The sequence below is a fragment of the Triturus cristatus genome, chromosome 3_2, assembly GCF_964204655.1.
Source record: "Triturus cristatus chromosome 3_2, aTriCri1.1, whole genome shotgun sequence".
Classification (NCBI taxonomy): Eukaryota; Metazoa; Chordata; class Amphibia; order Caudata; family Salamandridae; genus Triturus; species Triturus cristatus.
The window spans coordinates 36165307-36180100 of NC_140584.1; the positions used below are offsets into that span (position 1 = coordinate 36165307).

The 14794-nt window shown below is 43.5% G+C and overlaps 1 protein-coding gene across 1 annotated transcript in view; it reads left to right on the top strand.

Annotated features, from left to right (window-relative positions):
* ADAMTS15 (ADAM metallopeptidase with thrombospondin type 1 motif 15) overlaps positions 1–14794 on the top strand; it is a 232752-nt gene that overhangs the window by 170338 nt on the left and 47620 nt on the right. The window contains exon 4 of the mRNA XM_085647224.1: positions 1940–2223. Within this exon, the coding sequence (XP_085503350.1) occupies positions 1940–2223 (284 nt within the window). The remainder of the gene's footprint in view (positions 1–1939; positions 2224–14794) is intronic.

Below are 14794 nucleotides of genomic sequence, written 5' to 3' on the forward strand. Positions count from 1 at the left end.
GCCTTTGAGCATTCCCTAAAGGTGCTCAGACACGAAACCAGGCTGCTTGAGACATTCATCTGGGGCACTCAATACATCTTGCTACACTGCTTGAGACATTCCGCCACACTGCTCAAGACCAGTGATTGAAGTGGGTAGGACCTCAGAATCACACCATGCCCACCCATACTTTTTACATTTAAGAAAAACAGTTCCTCCACTTTTTGTGAAAACACAACCAACCTGGTAGGTTAATTCAGACAGTTGAAATGCTTCAGCTGAAGTGTAAAGCAGGGGAGCCTTCCTGTGCTGTGAAACTGTTGGAGTTGCAAGCAGCTAAACAATCCTTCTTGCCAGGGAGCCTGCTTGCCTGAAATAAATGAAAATGTGCACACCTGGTTAATCTGCAAATATAAAGAGTGCTTAGAAGCCGATATTGGCTTTAATAAATGGAATAATTTGAAGCTTCCTGATGACACATTTTTTATCATTTTGAGTGGTATTGCAGGGGCGTTACCAGCTGACCTCTGAAGGGTGTGCTTTTAAGACAGTTATTGCACTACTTGCTGTTTGTGTATTACTAAAATGTATATTTTGGGAATATTTTTTTATCTGAAACCTTTTTGCACATTTTGCAGCAGTCTATCATACTTTAACCTCTTCCGTGCGCATGACGGCCGGGAGCCGTCACGTGTCACGGTGGGCGTGTGCGCACGGCGGCTCCCGGCCGTCCGTATCCCCGCCCACTAATACAAACGCCCGCACAGCGCGGGAATTCCCCGCGCATGGAAGTGGTCAAGTAATGCAAGTTTAAAATAATGACTTAAATATTCACAGTGCTTTCTGTCTCAGACTGGGACCTCATAGCACTACACATACACAAGTCATTTATTCTCCACTGCACCAACCAGAATTCAATTCTGTGGCTCTCTGGTTATGGCACAGACCTCTGCAGCGCATTAACGAATAGTAGTTTCATAATGTACAATAGTGCATTTCCCACTGATTAGTTTAACTCTCATTTATTCTTCTATAAACTGCGTGTTATTTTATATGTAGCTACCTGAAGGCGAAAGACCAAAACAATTCGCTGAATATGTTTTCACGCACCTAGCCACCAATGGGCACAGCATCACAGTTCCCAATTTTTTTTAATGGACCACTGTTCAAGACATTACACAAGGCTACTTGAGTCATTCTGCTGACTGCTCGACGCTTTTCTGTCCACCCCAGGGACCAGTTTTTACCAGAATATTCTCAGTATGGTATGCTAACAACTGCGAAACATGAATGTTCCGTACACTGACTCTAGTCAAGCACGCAATGCCAGATGGGAAGGCATCCTCCTCGCGCACTGCGCGCGCACACGGCAGCAGCTGCCACAGGCGCCCATGTTCCTCTCAGCTGCACCCTGAGGTTCTGTGCCCTTGGCCGCCGCTATTTCAAGCCGTGCTCTGCTGATCTTTTAAACAGTTTACACTGGGTCGGACAATACTTTTATAAGCTAAAATATGACGTGGCTGCTAACAAGAGCTGTCAGTAGTTAGGTGGTGAATATTTGTTTCTATTTAGGAAATATTAGGCAGTAATGCTGAGGGGGTGATTGGATGTGTGTAGACGCGTGTGTTTGTGTCTGGACACTGCGTGTCTCTTGACGCTTCTTCATGGCATTGAGTAGTGGGAAAAGAGAAGCTGTATTCAGAAAGTTGCATTGCCTACTGTTACCCTGGTTGTAGGTTATTATACCTATGTATTGACTGTAAGACTTACTCGAACCATAACCCCTTTTCTGATCCTAACATTTACCCTAATCCTTAATGCAGAATTTTGGCAAACAAATAGTTAACTTGTGTCTTCTACTTTAGTTTTTCGGTGTTTGTGTTTTAAGTGTTTTCGTTTGACCTATTAGGACTGCATAACTTCACCGTGCCTGATCTGATTTTGTTTGTCCTGCCCACAGGGGACTGCCTCTTGGATGAGCCCACCAAGCCCATTGCCTTACCAGCTACACTACCCGGTGCCACTTACAGCTTGAATCGGCAGTGCGAACTGGCCTTTGGCGTGGGCTCCCGACCCTGCCCTTACATGCAGTACTGCACCAAGCTCTGGTGCACAGGGAGGACAAGGGGCCAGCTCGTCTGTCAGACGCGCCACTTTCCTTGGGCTGATGGTACAAGCTGTGGTGAAGGGAAGTTCTGCCTGAAAGGCACCTGCGTAGAGCTACACGATACCAACAAATACAAGGTGAGTACACCAATCTAAAAGCATACCCAACAAGAGAAATGTGCATTAACAATTACTTAATTTCACATATGTATGATTGGGCTCAGCAGCGAATCAAAACTAAGTATGACCCTGGTGCAAAACAACATCCTACGGTATGTACCATTGTTGTGATTTAGTGTATATTTTATTTAGATATTTCAAAAAAATTCTTAACAGCAAAGACACCAAAAGGCTTCACGCCGCTGGGAGGGGATAGCAGGAAAATCGGCCAATAGAGCTAGACCTGCATAATAACTGATGTTAAAGGCCGCATCGCATCGTGTGTTGGCTGTTATACAACTTTGTAAATTGAAGCGAGTTCCTACAGAGCACAAACTAATTATATTCGAAAAGAGATTATTATAACTAACACGGTCCTAATAAAGCAATCACATTTTTTAAACTAAAATTACATGTGTGATGTAAGGGACAGAAGCTACAGATCTTGTTAGTTCATTTTACAACAATCCAGAGCAGAGTTTGTTATTATGCTAACACTGACAAATTTGTCATAAAAGTGTAACTCTTTGACAACGCATATATTTATGTATACAAGAAGACAATATTCAGGAAGGTATGATCAAGGGTATCCTTTGTTAGAGAGACAAAGTTGAACATACATCTAGGAGGGCCAAGTCTAAGCCAAATTTCAGGATATCCACATTTGGATGTGCACATTTTTAAATTCTCCCTTTGTTGAAAGCAGATGAAGTTTCCTAACATGGCCGACTTCAGAGAGGTAAAGTTTAACTTTAATTCCAGCAGCTTAGAAAAGTGAGATGTAAGATTGCAGGAAATTGGTACTTCAATTTTACTTGCTACAACTCATTTATCCCTTAGAACAGCAGTGCAGCTTGAAAACACTGCAGCAGGTACACACAATCCATTCCCCATTCTGCTTTATGGAGGACTTCAAGCAATTGCGGAATGTATCTGCGTGCCAGTGGACTGAAGTTGAGGGTTAGGCGAGGCATTACATATACTTGCATAACTTTTGTTTAATGCAAGCATCGGCCTTGCACAAAAAAGTCTCATGAGTTACTACCAGGAGACTCGTACACAAAGAAAATGCTTCGTCAAGAGATATTTTCTGCTCCTTCCTGTACCTTGTGATCCTTTTTCATGTGAGGTGCTCACTTTGGTGCTAATAATACTTCAAGATATCATCAAACTACATTTCACATCAAAAGCTTAATTTAGTAATTTTTTTCTGCATATTTCCTGAAAAATCGCCCCAAAAATAAGCAATCACACTCGCAGTTGGCGAAAAAAAGTTTGCAAAGACTTTTGAAGCTTGGTGCCATGAAATCTCACACGATCTTCTCAGTTCTGCACTAAGTGGACACCTGTAATGCTATTTAGGCTGCAGCTCCATTAGTGGATTTTTCTGTAAGAAGTGAGGACCCATGTTAGAGTTCAACAACTTCCTACAGCCTTGACTGACGACCACCTAATGACAAACTGTCGCAAAATAAATCTCTTCTCTCACCGTTGCGGAATGATTTTATGAGAAAAGATAGCATAAAAGATTTTTCATAATTGATTCTTGACATTAAATACATGTGCACAATATGTACTAGGACAAAAACATACAGTTATATGATGCTTTTTTCACAGTTGTCAAAAGAATTACAAACATGGGAAGTAGCTCCACATTGCAGATTTCCTGTCTATGAATTGGTAAATTCTATCTTATGGATGCCAGGTATATTCGAATCCATATAAAGAGCTCCACTCATTCTTAAATACAACAGGGCAGTCAAGAGGATATGTATAAGATTTTCAATACGATTAGGATTACCAAACGTTTTTGGAATGTGACCTTAAATGTCCCCAAAATTGCAGCCCTGTGAATTCGAGCTGCTTTAAGCCTTGTAAATGTCCATCTTTATTTAGAAAATGGAAGGTCTACAAGACAGGCTTAACTTTAGAAAATTAATCTGAGAGCTACCGCATTTCATTGGGTGTACTCACACAGGGTGACAGACAGCTTTTATATTTAATTTGTAGAAACCGGTTTTTATACTATTGGCAATGGCTAAGTGTTTTTGATTCGTTTCATGTGTTTTAATAACTGTATTGATGAGATCCGGCTATTGGCAAATAAGTTAGTACTTCTAGAATGCCAAGCGTAACCAGAGTTACTGCTGATGGACTTTCAGATTTATACAAAAGCTCACATACTCTTGATCAGTTTGCAACTTTATTGATAGTAACCATGGACACGGCTGGCCTATGAAATTTTACTTTTGGTGAAGTTTATCATGAGTAGAAAACCACCCCAGGCGTGATGCTCAGATTGTTTTGCACAAGCTGAGCAAAAGGTTTCAGTGACCGTCATTTTGTTTATTTGCAATTTCATTTACTGTGATCTAGACCCACAAGGTTAGTAGAGTGTTATACATAGTGGTAAGATATACAATCGAATAGAGGAAGACAAAACATTAAATAGGATACGCTAAAGTGTATAGAATATAATAACCGTGTAGTAAACTAGGAGGCTTGCAAATGCTCCTCACTTTTAGCCCCATTTTGAACTGCTATATGATGTGCTGGGCACTTTAGTAAGAGTCCACCAAGTTAACCCAGTGTTCTTGAGCTTTGCCATGCTTTTTTGAACGTTTCCCTCCAAGACAGAAGTCAGACCTAATGCTGGGGAGAGTGTGCTGCTCTCAGAGGCCAGAGACAAAGATCTGTGTGAGCAGGAGTTAGTGATTGGACCGGTGCAGAGGTGAGCCTCAAAGGTTTCACTGGCACCACTGGACAAAGAACCCTTAGGACAAAGCCTCCCACTGCCCCAGGCACTGTTTTTCATGGGCAGGTGGGAAATTAGCTATGCAGGAGGCATCCACCTCCACAAGGCTGATCACACCTCTCAGGTGTTGCAGCTGATGTGTACAGTCAAGGATGGTTTTGGCCATCTTGAATTTTGGCAAACAATCATGTTCTGACTAGTTTTAGTAGGATTGGGCGGATTAGCCACAAGACTAGATGCCCATTGGCTGCTAGTCCTCAAACCCACTAACACCCCCAAAACCCGGGATTTATGGGGCTCCCAGACACCAGAACCTTACATTCGATGTGAAACAAGAAGAGACCCATGTCTGCACAACAGCAGGACTGCACAAAAGGAAAGGTGCAAAGTACTCTGCCAGTGACAGCCACCCTGCACCTGCTAGACTACAACTTGCCTAGGACCATAGACCAGTTCCATAAGGAACCTGCAACCTAAAGATTTCACAAGAACTCCCTAGGACTAGAGGTACTAGTACCCTGCAGTCAGCAGGACCAAACCACACTTGCACGACCACTGAAAGACTGTCTGCTGGGCTCTGAAGTGAGTCTGCCTGAAGAAAAGTGGCCAGTCATCTTCAAGGAGATTTGATTTTGACCCTAAGCAAGGCTTAAGTGTCTACATTGCTCCCGTAGTCCTCTGCAAGAAGAATTCCCAGGTTGCTGTGATTGCCGCTACCAAGGCTTGTTGGTTGTGAGTCAGACTACTAGCTGCTTCTTTCGATGGTTTGAGAAGAGAGATCAAGCTGCCAGCATAACCAACCACCCCAGTGTCTTAGTTGTAAAGATACAGCATTTGTTTTCACCCTCTCTTGACACACCTGCCAGCACCAGTTGCTGCAGATCCAGTTCAGCACCACGGATAGCCAAGAGCACTTCTGCATCGAGTCCCCTGAGTCAGGGAGATGAGATCTGCCTGGAGACTTCTGGTCCAAGGCCAGCTCATTGCTTAAGATGCTTAAGATGTAAATGGTTTTGCTCAACTCGCCCCACAAGTACCTTTTTGTTAAAGTAACCTTTCCAATCCGGCAAGCCTGATTGACAGCTCCGTTTGACAGCTAAAGTGCACCTCTGCACCCCGCTCCCCTGAGCCATATAAAATTGTGCTAGCGGAACTGGTCTAGGATCTCATGAGACCTTAATTCTAAGTAGGTTCCATTGAACTCACTCTCTAAGTAACCAATTGCAAGTACTGATTTAAAAATGGATAACTCCAGTTATATTGTATGCATTGATTTCATTTTGGTGTCGAAAAAAAGATAAAAATCAGAGCTATATTTATAAATTGGTGTCAGATTTCTCTTGACTCGTGTTAATTGCTTATTATCCAGGTTGGTGATGTGAAATGCTGAACACATGTTCCTCTAAGTAGCCTGTCTGCTCTTTGCCACTGCACCAGGACGGACAGAAGGTGTACAAGAGAGTACCCAGGGTCCATCTTTGTATATTGTGCTAGTATTATATGGTAAGGTACTCCTGCCATCCCACATAATACTTTCACCTTGCAACAAACTTGAATATTTAGTGCAAAAATAAATATATTAGTGATAATGTATGAACACCTTTTTAGTGTATTACAAAGAGAGGGAGGACTACAATGCTGCACATCTAAAATAAACAAGCCAGATGCCGAAAAGGTTAATAGAGAAAAATGTAAATGATATTAACTCATAATATGACACAAACAGCTGTCACTTATGATACTTTTCAAAACTCCCTCTCACTTCTTCCAATTATTCAATTCTCTGATGTTCATCTTCAGACCAATTATAGCTGGAAGTGATGGTGAAAGAGTGGGGCTTTGAACGCTCTCGAATAAGAATCAGCAGATGTTTATGGCCATAGATTGAACTTCCTAAAGTGGCATATTTGCAGAGTGGCTAGAATTTACGGTCACAGGATGCTTGTTTTCGGTCCAGGGAAGACATGCCTTGGCAGTTCGGGCTGGAGTGTTCCCACGAGGCACAGGGTCAGACTGATTTGCATATGCCATGTCTGAACTGGGGTGGCGGAGTGAGCTAAAGAATGATGATGGATTAAACCCAGATCAGTTGACTGGGGGTGAGTGCTTGCAATGTTCAACACTCCGTCCATCATCCCCTTTGGTTTTGCTTTGTTCACCCTAAGTTGTCAGGGTATGCCCAGACGTGGGTCCCTTTCTCACGTTGCCACTGGATTCAAGATAGCCTGGCTGATGAGGGTTATGAACCCGCAACCGGTCCCAGGATGCTTGTTTCCGGTCCAGGGAAGACATGGCTTGGCAGTTCGGGCTGGACTGTTCCCATGAGGCACAGGGTCAGACTGATTTGCATATGGCCATGTCTGAACTGGGGTGGCGGAGTGAGCTAAAGAATGATGATGGATTAAACCCAGATCAGTTGACTGGGGTGGGTGCTTGCAATGTTCAACACTCCGTCCATCATCCCCTTTGGTTTTGCTAGAATTTACAGTATCATAAGTTTAGGAATAGGGTGGGAAGAACTGAAGTTCACGTGGGAGGTAAGGGTGTATCCTTTGGAATGTACAAGGCACCAACTAATTTGTAACTTTGCAAATACATACAAACATTCTCAACCTTTATATCTCGAATTAAATGCCCGTGTACAACTTTAAAAATAGGTTGGAGTCAGTGTGCAGTCAGGGGAAGTTTCCAAAACGCACACATTTTTTGGTGGGACATAGGGCAAGGGATTGCTAAATGTGGAAAAATATTTTCCGCATGGGTAAAATTGGGAAAAGAAACATTGGCATGTTTTCCCAAAACCATATGCTTTCTTGTTGTGTGGTTATGAGGAGTACCCAAATATATATTATTTTCCATAGATTTCTGAATGCACATCTGCATATTTTTGAAAGCTCCTCAACCCTAGTATGACTATTTTTTAAGAATCATCACCATATTTCTCCCTCCTGTAACCACTCATGAAAGCAGCAAGAGGGCATCTGATTTTATTGATTTGGAGTTAGGCTTCAATGATATTTCAAAGCAAATTCTTTTTGATATTTTGGTTTAAAACCCAAATATATAAAGTCACAATACTTTAGCACAACAATACTGCATTTTTCCCCACAAACCTCATTGTCTGAATAGTCAATACGTTTCTGTTTTTCAACTCCTGTTTTCACATACTTCTTTTCCTTGACTAATACAGACCCAGTTAAAAGAAGTCTTTTGTCTTTCAAAGGGCAATATTTGTGTTTTCTGCTCTTCAAAGGTCCTTGAAACATTTGTGGAGTCAACAGACTACTTTTAGAGGCTGTTTGCAAGGCAGGACACCATTTTTTGGCAAATTACTTTCTTATTGAATGAATGAACTTAGGTATTTGTAGAGCGCGCGGCTACTACTAGAGTGTACCGCTGCTAGCCTACAGCAGAAGGGAGAAAAACATCTTAATCTTTGAAAAGGTGAGTTTTCGGTGTTAATAGAAGGTCTGAGTGTCAGAGATGCACCTAAGAGCCACTGGGAGTTCATTCCAATATTTTTCTGCTATTACTGAGCAGGCACAACTGCCCAATTTCTTTCAGCTGGTAAAAGCAATACTTAGCACATGAGCTGATTGAAACCTCAAGGATCTTTTAGGACAGTAAGGGGGTCAGTCTGTCCTGTAAGTATGTTAGATCAATCTTGTAGAATGCTCTGTGTGCCACAGTTAGTTGTTTGAAAATGACTCAATTCTTCACAGGGAGCCATTGTATCTGGTTTCGGTAGTGAGATATCGAGGTATTTCTAGGCAGGTTAAACAGAAGACAGATGGCCATATTTTGAATCTTTTAAAGCTTCTGAATAAGATAATCTGGAATACCTAGATATAAGACATTGGTGTAGTCAAGTCTCAACAGAATCAAAGTCTGTACCACCATTTTCTGGCTTTCCAGGACAGGAATTTGAGAAATGTCCTTAACATCCTGAGAATCCAGCATGATGTTTTGAATACAGCAGAGATCTGGGGCTTGAGAGATAGCTCTGTATTGATAAGAACTCTTAGGTTCCTTGCCACTTCGGTGGAGCGGGTGCTATAGAGTTGGCAGACCAAGTGCCCAACCTACCGAGTAGGTGGTTGTTGCCAAATAGCAGGACCTCAGTTTTATTGGAATTGCATTACAGGGAGTTGGCATTCAGCCATCCCATCATTGCTGAGTCGTAAGCTGTAAAGTTATTATTTCCTGGTTTCTTCTTGTTATAGGTCGGAAGTAGTTGTGTGTCATCAGTGTACGAGACGACACTGAGGCCAATGAAATCTATAAGATGCACTAACGGCGTCCTATAAATATTAAAAAGTGTGTGGCTCAGGGCCGAACCCTGAGGCACTCCATACTTGAGTTTTTTTACTTCAGAGAAGTGTGGTTTAAACCAGATAACTTGCTCCCTCTCCGCTAGAAAGGAACTCAGTCAGGCCTAGGTCGGCCCCTTTACTCCGATTTGGGTGAGAGGATGGAGTACGATCTCATGTGAGATTGCATCAAATGCCACTAAGAAGTCTAATAGGATCAACGCAGCATTTTGACCAGCATCCAAAGAGAGTTTGATGAAGTCAGTAATTTCCATCAGAGCAGACTCTGTGCTGTAATGTGCCCTAAAACCTGATTGAGAGTGGTGTAGTAGATAGTTGCTGTCCAGGAATTGTGATAGTTGAATACAGACAACGTTTTCAATGATTTTGGAGGCCCCAGGTAACAAAGAGATAGGTCAGAAATTTGCTAGGTTGGTAGGATCAGGGTTAGGTTTTTTTTTTTTTTAGCAGGGGGATCACACTTGCTTTTTTTCCAAGCTAAGGGCACTATCCCTGATTGTAATAAGCAAGTGAAGAGGTCCTATGCAATCCCCTTGGAGGCTCATGACCTGAGGGGAAAAGGGGTCCTCGGGCAAACCAGATTTGCTTTTAGTGATCAGGCTTTCCATCTCATCAATAGATGGGGGAAACCTGGTTAAGTATAATTTGAGCCTGTGGCATAGAGTAGCAAGTGTAGCAAACGCCATTAACTGGTTCGCTGACTTGTGTGTTGTCAAGAATTTTCAGAATTTTTATTTGGACAAAAGTACTTAATTGGAAGCATATAGAGGAAGTGGGCTCAATAGGGGGTGCAGTACATTTGGGACCCATGAAGTCAGTTAGGATTTTTTAAAAAATCTTTAGAATTGTCATTGGCTTTATTCATTTTTAGTGTAGAATGCGCGGCGTGCCAGTTTTAAGTTTATGTGGTATGCACTAAGGGCCTTTTTTTACTGACTTTTCCAGGAAACTAAATATATTTGAAGCAATGCATGCTCTGGTGATTTAAAAAGTTTCCTCTCATCCATTAGTTCCCTCTTGAACCATGGGGCTGAAGGGTTGGCTGTAGGTGTCCTAATGGTGGTTATAGGGGCAGCTATGGAGGCGGCCTCTGAAAACCAGCTGTTGACCTTGTTCTCGTCAGATATTGCATCACCTGTTAGTGTTGGTCTGGTGCCTACCAGAGTCATAGTCAAGAGAGGAATATTAACTTTGTTCCAAGCATGGTTAGTGGCGGTAAGTCTTATTCTTCCTGAGCGTTTGACAGTGGACCAGGACCAGGAAAATGGTAAGACAAAGTAAGGTATTTTGGCCTATCTAGGTCTAAAGAAGTATTATTAAAGATAGCATCAATGATATGGCCTGCTTTATGTGTAGGTCCAGGTAGAGATGTGGAGAGATCTGCATCTGTTCTTCGGTCAGTTTTGGGCCATGGTGTCCATGGGGTTATTTAGTTGAATATTAGAATCACCGAAAATGATAAAATGAGCATAGTGGGTGATCTTATGGCCTAGAGGTTGGGTGATTCTGTAGATAAAATCTCCAGCATAACTCGGAGGGCGGTATTGTAGGACTCCCTTAAAAGAGCATGGAGCAGAAGGCGAGATGACGAAGCCTAAGCCTTCCACAACAACCAGGTACTTATTGCTAGTATGTGTCAAGTCAAGTATAACTTTATTCGCTACATTTCTGTAGCATAAAAGCAAAAAGTACACAGTGCAAACAAAGAAATAAATAACAATTCATCCAGACTATTAAAATAGAACAACTTTACAAAATTCATAAACCAAAGTACATGGAGGACTCACATTATTGCACAAATCCATATAAAAGAGGCCACAGAGCAGCATATAAGAGGACTCTGTAACTTGTAAAAACAGCACGGCAGGTCTTCATTGGCTAAATTTTAATTCTTTGAGAAGTGGAAATAAAAATTTCTTGTAGGTATCTGATAAAAGGAGCAGAAAACATAATATGCGAAGTCGACTGGATAGACTTGCCATCACATGGACAGGGAATCAAATCTTTTAAAGTGCAACTATTAGATGGAAATCCCACTAAGAGTGGTGATAGATTGAAACTAAATCTGGTGAGTTAAAAGCGCTGCTGTCTGTTGAGAATACAAGAAAGGTAATGTTGAAGACCCTCGTAAATGTGTAGCAGATTATATGTGCGCACCGTCTATTTTAGATTATCTAAGGGTTCTCTCTTCTATGAGGCCTTTTTAAAAAATAGTTGTTTTATGCAGCCTTTTTCAAATAAGGGGCAGGACTCTGAGGGATCAAATAGGCCTGGGCACCCTATCAGTTCTGAGCCCGCCTCCACGTGAGTAAGCCAAAGAATGCCTTTGTAAAAACCCTACAAAATAAAAATAATATGCGTCAAATCAGCTTCAGATCTGATTAAGAAGCATTGGCGATTATACAAAGTATTTCTGATCTATGTCTATACAGATGGTGTTGTATAGATTTTATGAGATAACCATCTTATTCTCCCAGTAGGATACTCCTCCGGACCCTCGCATTTAGTTTTGATTTGAATTCTTACACACTGTGATGAAGCCTCTTCACGTGGCTGATCCCGACTCCTGAGAAACAAATTTGAGAACAATACACCCACAATGAGTTCAGCTGTGTTGACTATCTGAAAGAAGTATAGAACTTACATCTGTGATGAGTCGCCACCTACCTGCTAGTTCCCCATTCAGCCTGACTTTTTTTTTTTTTTTTTTTTATCATTTTTTGGGGTGTCGTTTTATTTTTATTTTTGTAAAGCAAACCTTTTTATACTTTCTTTTTTTTTTTTAAAGGTTTTTATTGAACAATAATTCGATTACAAGCACGGGCCTACAACCACCAGGGCCGGCCGCTAAGGACAGAATGAAATATACAGTTATCAAAGCTGCAGTCGGCTCCCGGGGCTCGGCCCCGTAGTGACTCCGGATAGTTCTTAAGGAACAGGAGACTTAAATCCAACAAACACAAAAAACTAAAAGAAAAAACAAAAGGCGAGGCATAAAGACAAACAGTGCAGGTCAGGTTTTCTCCGGGGAACTCCAGTTCAGACCATTAAGCAGCACGCGAAAGGAAGGAGTACCGAAAGGCTGGGGACGGGGGGGGGGGGCCAAGGGAAATGAACGTCAATATGTAGTCATTCCAAAAGGTGCCCGGAACCGTCAAGGGTCAGGGGGACAAGGCGATATCGGTGTCCACCAGGGGGGGCGTACAGATACCCCCGCGATATGCATTCCATTGCCCCCAGATTCTGCCCCATGCCCCCGGCTTACCACGGGCAACATACACAGTCTTCTCCCTGAACATACACCAGTCCATATTCTCCTTCCATACTGACACGGTGGGCGGCCGCTGGGCACCCCAAAGCTGCGCTATATCTCTCTTGGCAATCATGTTCCCCAGGGCCGCCCACCGAGTCTGAGCCGCGCTATAATCATTGGGCTCCCACACATTCAGGACACAGCGACGCACCTCCGGTAGCAGCACAACCCCAGTGACCTGTCCCATAACCGTATGCACCCGGCGCCAGTAGTCCGCCACCTCGCGGCACTCCCACAGGATATGGAGAAAGGTGGCGCTGAGCCCACAACCCCGCTTACAGAGCCCATCGTCGGAATATCCCATCGAGACCAAGCGAGGACCCGTCACATACACCCGGTGCAGAATTTTAAGCTGTACCAACCGGAGACGGGCTGGAATGGCGACCTCCTTGGGGGACGACAGTGCAGACTGCCAGTCCTCGTCGTCCAATTCCACCCCATCCCCCGTCCAAGCCTCCCGAAGGCGCACCAAGAGGTCAGCCCGATGATTAATCAGTTTCTTATAAATTAAAGAAATAGTACTGTCAGGGACATGTCCGTCAAGTATGCGGTCCTCGAGGGGCGAGGAAACCGGGATCTTGGTCCCCACTACAAAGACCGAGAGCAGGGCGTGTCGAACCTGGGCATAGCGGAAGAACTCCCTGTCCGTAAGCTCATATTCGGCCTGAAGAGCCGCGAAAGTCTTAACCGCGCCCTTATGCCACAGGTCTCCCACTTTGCTGATACCAATCGTGTTCCACTGGTCAAACCCCTTCGTAGTCCAGAGGCTCCCCAGGCGATCGGAGGCAAACAAAGGAGTAGCACATGTCAGTCGCTCACTCCAGCCCGTGGCCGCAGTGGCAGCTCTCCAGGTCCTCACCGCAATCTTAGTAGGACCCGTAAGGGTCCGGCCAGCCGCGCGGGAGTAAAGCGCCCTGTTATAGTCCCCGCCGGGAAGCAGGAACTTGTCCATCTCATACGCCGGATTCAGGCCAGGTGCATACGTGGCATGGTTGATGGCCAAAAGCTGCGCGGCCCAATAATACCTGCGAATGTCGGGAAGCGCGATGCCCCCGTCGTACCAGGGGAGAGTAAGCTTAGACAGAGCAATACGCGCCCGCCCGTCCCACACCAGCCTCCTCTGCAGGCTCTCTACCTCCCGAAAGTAGGCCACTGGGATGACGTCGAAGGAGTTCTGGAGTGCATAGAGGAACCTGGGAAGGGACATCATTTTGAACAGCGCGGCCCGACCCAGCGGGGACAGGGGCAGCCTGCACCACCGGGCCGTGTCCTCTCGCAATCGCCGAAGCGGACGCAGGAGATTCTGCTCATAGCGAGCCACCGGGTCCAGCGAAACGTATATCCCCAGGTACTTAAAGCCGCTCAGAGATACCTGGATCGGAAGCCGAGGCGGCAGGAGAGGAGGACCACCGGAGATCGGATAGACGCAGGATTTAGACCAATTGATCGTGAGACCCGAATTATTCCCAAAGGAAGTCAGAACGTCAAAGAGGACGTTGAGCGACTGCCGCGGTGAGGTGCATTCAGCCTGACTTATACCTGCAAACCCCCTCCCCACATGCCTAACTATGATTTTAGATATATATGTATGTATGTATATATATATATATTCACTGAAAAAACCATAGGTTTCACACACGTTATAGTTACGAATTAGCATTTAAAAAACCTTGCAAATTCACTTAAAAAAACCATAGGTTTCACACATGTTATAGTTAGCTGGACATTTCACTCATAAAAAACCAATGAAATTCCCCCGTTATAGTTAGTGCAGGCAACTATAACTCACGCGACCGCAATCCTCTGCTGATGACGTCAGATATTACATCACTGTATTTAGACACTTATTTACCCATGTCTTCTTCCATTAATCTTTAGCTATATATATATTACAAATATTTATTTTTCATAAAGACACATATGTCATCAGTGATGTAATATCTGACGTCATCAGCAGAGGATTGCGGTCGCGTGAGTTATAGTTGCCTGCACTAACTATAACGGGGGAATTTCATTGGTTTTTTACGAGTGAAATGTCCAGCTAACTATAACATGTGTGAAACCTATGGTTTTTTAAGTGAATTTGCAAGGTTTTTTAAATGCTAATTCGTAACTATAACGTGTGTGAAACCTATGGTTTTTTCAGTGAAT